Source organism: Phoca vitulina, unplaced genomic scaffold (assembly GCF_004348235.1).
Source record: "Phoca vitulina isolate PV1807 unplaced genomic scaffold, GSC_HSeal_1.0 scaffold10, whole genome shotgun sequence".
In the NCBI taxonomy this organism is placed as follows: domain Eukaryota; kingdom Metazoa; phylum Chordata; class Mammalia; order Carnivora; family Phocidae; genus Phoca; species Phoca vitulina.
The window spans coordinates 30,300,395-30,305,406 of record NW_022589713.1 but is presented as its reverse complement, the minus strand read 5'-3'; the positions used below and the strand labels follow the sequence as shown (position 1 = coordinate 30,305,406).

Below are 5,012 nucleotides of genomic sequence, written 5' to 3'. Positions count from 1 at the left end.
GGATGCGTCTCAGAATTGCAAATACCGCTGTGACGCTCTTCCGATCTTTGGCAACAGCCAAGGTGGGCGGGGGGGGGGGGCGGGGGCACGGCTCCTAGGTAAGAGCCACTGCTCTAGATTTTGACAGTTGAAAGCGAAATTTGCTCTCTGGAGGAGTGACTGACAAATACAAACAAAGGTGTTGGGGGCTCTCCCCAACTTTAAGACTTGCTCTAGGGCCCCATTCACCAGCTCCTGGCTGGTAGGTTGGATAATTTTTCTCTGCCTCTGTCCTCTGCATATTCTACAATCAGTGTTACTTTTAGATTATCAACCATTATTTTTTAAGTGAAGCCTAATTTTATAGCCCGAGTCACTCTCCAAGTATGGCAGTCGGCCCAGAATCGAAGCAACTGCCTTATCCATAAATGCTCTGTGGCCACTGACTCTGACAGACAATGCAGCAATTACATTTACCCAGCATTAATCCAACACTTTTAGGTTCCAGGAACTTTGGAGGACCCTTTCTCTTTTAACTTCAAGGGTGAAGTTATGGTCTCCATTTTATAGAGGAAGTAATCAAGGCTCAGAGAAAACCGAAATGACTTGTGCCCAGGGTCACACAAGTGGCAGAGCTGAGATTTGAGATTCTCTAAATCCCACGTTCTTTCCTGACTTCCACCTTAACAGTGTACTCCCTACTCTGGGCTGCTGTAGGGGCTTACCACGGGCCAGACACCCAGCTGGATGCCTCATACATATTAGCCCAGTTTAAATCCTCCCGTTATGCAATGAGACAGTATTATTATTCCTACTTTACGGACAAGGAAATGGAGCCTGAGGTAAAGTCACTGTCCAAGGTCACAGTACTGGATATCCTCAAGTCTGAACTCAGAAGCACATGCTCTTGGCCACTGTATCGTACTGCTTCCTTTCATGTATAAATGGCCTGTTTCATTAGAAAGAGTCAGTGGGCTTTTTTAGTAAATTATTATATTAAATTCAAGGACATTGAGATTTGGCCTACTCATACATTTACTTAAGTTTCTTCTATAACACTAAAAACTCAGTCCTGTGGACACCTGTGAGAAACCTAGAAATGTACTGTGTGAAAGAAATCCCTCTACCCCACTGTCAAGAAGCAGTCAGGCTAAAATTTCACTACTACTATCCTTAAGAGCTAATCATTTCCTCAGCTTTCTCTTCTCTAGTTCATTCACCCAATCAATAACCACATCACTTAGAATCTATTCAGAGACAAACACATATCAAATAATCACACAATTAAAAATTGTGATAAAAGCACTACGAAGGAAAAGTAAGCACAAGGGGGTTCCAAACAATTTATATTGGGAAGTCTGGCCAAGCAGGTAAAGGAAATGCAAGGAATGTGAGATGTGCAGGAAGAGTTGGGAGTTAATTTGAAAGGGAGTCAGGAAGAGCTTTCAGTCCCAGTAAACAGTATGTGCAAAGGCCCTGAGGTAGAAGGGAACCATGTATGCAAGGCCCTGAAAAGGGGCCAGACACAGCAGTGGTAAGGCCCTGCAGCAAAGAGAAATTAAGGGTCCCAAGTAGAGTACAACATGGTCAGATCTACATTTTTAATGATTACTCTGTGTCACACAGAAGCAAAGTGACTCTCTGAAGCAACCTTTGCCAGAACATAGTTCAAAGAATTCTACCCGGATCCGGCAAAACAAGTTTGTTTGTTTCTTCTTTTTTCTTCTCTCCAGGGTGTGGCATACCACCCGGGCTGCGAACTAGCTCCCTCCTCCTCCTGTTTCGTTTGTGAAGTTTAAAGGCCCGATCTTTTATCAGGTCTGGGACCTGTTTTTCTTTTAATAGCCCCCAGTAAACTACTCACCTCTTTCCAGGTCCCTCCTCATTCTCTCACCTCTCCACTCCCTCCAATTATGCCAAGGGGCCCATGAGTGACAACAGGTCCTTTTGGGGCTTTCTTAGGTGAAGGATAGAGACAAGCTGAGAAAGAACCACAGATCTGCTCTCTCACACTCCCCTCACACCCAACCAAGTACAGTTTCCAAAAAAAAAAAAAAAAAAAAGGGCAAATCTGAGAGAACGTCACTCCCCAGGTTAAAATTCCCAGACTCTGCAATGCCTTCTTGGCCACACACATTGCCCCCCAGCCTGGTGGCCTCAGCCAATGCAGCTAGCTCCTGCTGGCCCAGCTCCAAGCTTTCACAAGTGCTTTCAGTTTCTCCACTGCAAGAAGCTTCACGTCACCCCACCCTGCACTGCCAAGAGCCCTTAGCACCCACTGACACTTCCTCCAGGAAGCCATTCCTACCGCACCCATGCTCCAGCCCAAGAACTGCCCTCCCCTGAGTTCCAACACTACCCTAAGAAAGCAGGTTTTTTTCACGTCATTGTACACGGTTCACTGCCTACCTCCCCAGGCCCCAAACACACGCATGCATGTGCGTGCACACATACACATACACTCAGTAGCTCCAGGAGAGCACATTCTGGGTGTCATGGCCCCAGCATCTAGCACAATGCCTGGCACCTAGTTGGGACCCCTCTAAATATTTACTGAATGAATATTAACTGAAGTAACGAGCAAATGAAAATGGACACTTCCAGAGTCTCCCAGGAGCAGAAAGCGAGGCCTTTAATGAGAATTTTCCCTTCCTAAAAGTCTGATTGTGAATGTGACCATGAAACACGCAAAGTCACAAACATTAGAAAAGAGGCTACATCTCATTCTCAGAAATCTGAAAGGATAAAAAAAAATATCAATGGAGGGCACATAACAGGCTCATGGTTTTTGGGACCAAAACTTCAGGGAAGTTCTCAGGTTTTAGGGCAACAGTAGGCGGCTGGGAGAGAAGGTGTTCATGATGGGCACCCAATAAAAAGCCAGGACAGGGGGCGGCTGGGTGTCTCAGTTGGTTAGGCGACTGCCTTCGGCTCAGGTCATGATCCTGGAGTCCCGGGATTGAGCCCCAGGTAGGGCTCTCTGCTCAGCAGGGAGTCTGCTTCTCCCTCTGACCCTCACCCCTCTCATTCTCTCTCTCTCAAAAATAAATTAAAAAAAAAAAAAGCCAGGACAGAAACGCTGACAGTTCCTACACGAACCCATTCCGGCTCCTGAACGTCAGGTACACCACGTAACTGAGCTTGTTTTCAATTCAGGGCACAGTTCTCCCTTCTGCCTACTATACTCCAGGTCTTGTTGCCATTAGTCTTATGTCCTTTATAACCACCTCCTGGCCCTTCACCCTTCTCTTTTTTTTTTTGCAGTCCTTCAAAAATACCAACCATGTATTGCCCTCAGAGGAGGGCAGTTTGCTTTCTTGGCTGAATTCGAAAGGGATTAATAATATATTGCCCAGGTCTGAATTAGGGACTTGCTACTTGAAGTGTGGTCACTGGACCAGCATCACATCAGCTGAGAGTTTGTTAGAAATGCAGAATCTCAGCCCCACCCGAGACCTACGGATTCAGAATTAGCACTGAAACAGCTCCCCAGGTGATTCCTATGCACCTTAAAGTTTGAAGAGCCCTAGAGCCAGATCCTACATTCGTTCAGCAAATATTTAGTAAACCCAAGTAGGGTACACGGTAGGCATTCAACATATACGTGAGGATGTGAATGGTGTGGGGAAAAGGGTAAGCACAGACATTCCACTGAGGTTGAGAAGCTCCAGTAAATACTAAAAACGGCATCACTGGGGAGAGAGGTTCCAGCAGGATTAATAATCTTTACTACATCAAAATTCAGAAGTGGCCCCTGCAGCTTGGTTGTGGGAATCTGGACTCTGGGAACTTGACCCTGTTTGCTGCAGGCCAGAGATATACATGGGAGGTGTGTGAGTGTCTCTTCCCCGCCTCAGCCACAGGCCGCAGGAGCTGACAAGGCCAAGTCCCCGCCCCCCTCAGCTGTCACCCTGTCAAAACAAAGCCGCTGCTGACAGCGCAGGGCCAGCCTGCCCCGCGGCCTCGGGCAATCCTCCCACCCCGGGAGCACGGCGCCCACATCTGGATCTGCAGCTGAAGGGCTACGGGGGGGCGAGAGCTGGGATGGAAAGGGGATGGCAAGAAACGCGCGTCCTCAAACTGAGCCATAGTGCCCGCCGCGCTGGGCTGTCACCTTGCCAAATCCTGTTTACACCTCGAGCAGCTGGGACAGCGTTTTAACTAAACAAGTAATAATACAATAATGACGGGGCTGTCACCGCGCGCAGCAGCGCCTCCGCCCTCAGCCTAGGGCGCCGGGAGCTCCCGGACCCTCGCCTCGGGCTGTGCCCACGTTCCCACCCCGCGCGTTCCGCCCCCTCGATCTCCCAAAGCGCTGGGAGTCCTGAAGCCAATTTCACTCTCACTCCCTTCCACTCAGCTCCTCCCAATGGGACATGGAGAGAGAACGGAAGAAGACGGGGCGCTCAGATCCCCCCAGAAGAGGTTTCCTTGGCCCTAGGACGCTCGCCACTTAGTAAGCGCGTCTCCACTCTCTGAAAGGTGCCTCTGGCGAACTCCTACAGAGCAACAAAGCCCCAGGGCAGCCCAGGAGCGCAAACGCATTCTTCCAAAGGGGAAGAATGAAAGGCTCCCGATCTGAGCGATCCCCTCCGTCCAACCCAACAGGACTCTTGTCCGAGAAGAAGCTAATTGGGCGCGGGCGACAGCAGCACTTCCGCGGTGCAGCGGCCCCAGGCGGGAGGCGGGAGTCGGGAGGCGGGGGCGGGGGGTTGGAGGGGGAGGGGGCGGGGGTCCCGCGGGCAGGGCCCTAGCCCCCCTGGGCGGCCGGGGAGCGGCGAGCGAGTACCTTGCAGGCGGAGTACACTCCGAGTTTCTCCAGTTTCTTGGCCCGCGGAGCCGAGCGCAGTTGCGCCTTCTTCACGGCGATCCGGGCCGAGCCGCCGCCTCCTGGTCCTTCGGCCGTGCCCGCCGCCGCCACTGCCGTCGCCGGTCCGCAGGCGCCCGAGCCCCCGGCGGCGGCGGCGCACGGGGAGCCCTGCGGCGGCGCGGGCGGCGGCGCGGGGGGCTGCGGGGGCAGCGCCCCGAGCCCG

General features: G+C 51.4%; 1 protein-coding gene across 1 annotated transcript in view; it reads right to left on the bottom strand.

Moving 5' to 3' along the window:
- The window catches only part of KAT2B (lysine acetyltransferase 2B), a gene marked incomplete at its 5' end in the record, with an annotated part of 97,029 nt that extends 92,024 nt beyond the window's left edge, over positions 1-5,005 (bottom strand). The window contains one exon of the mRNA XM_032409174.1: positions 4,769-5,005. Coding sequence (XP_032265065.1) covers positions 4,769-5,005 — 237 coding nt within the window. The remainder of the gene's footprint in view (positions 1-4,768) is intronic.
- Positions 5,006-5,012: the final 7 nt, after the last annotated feature.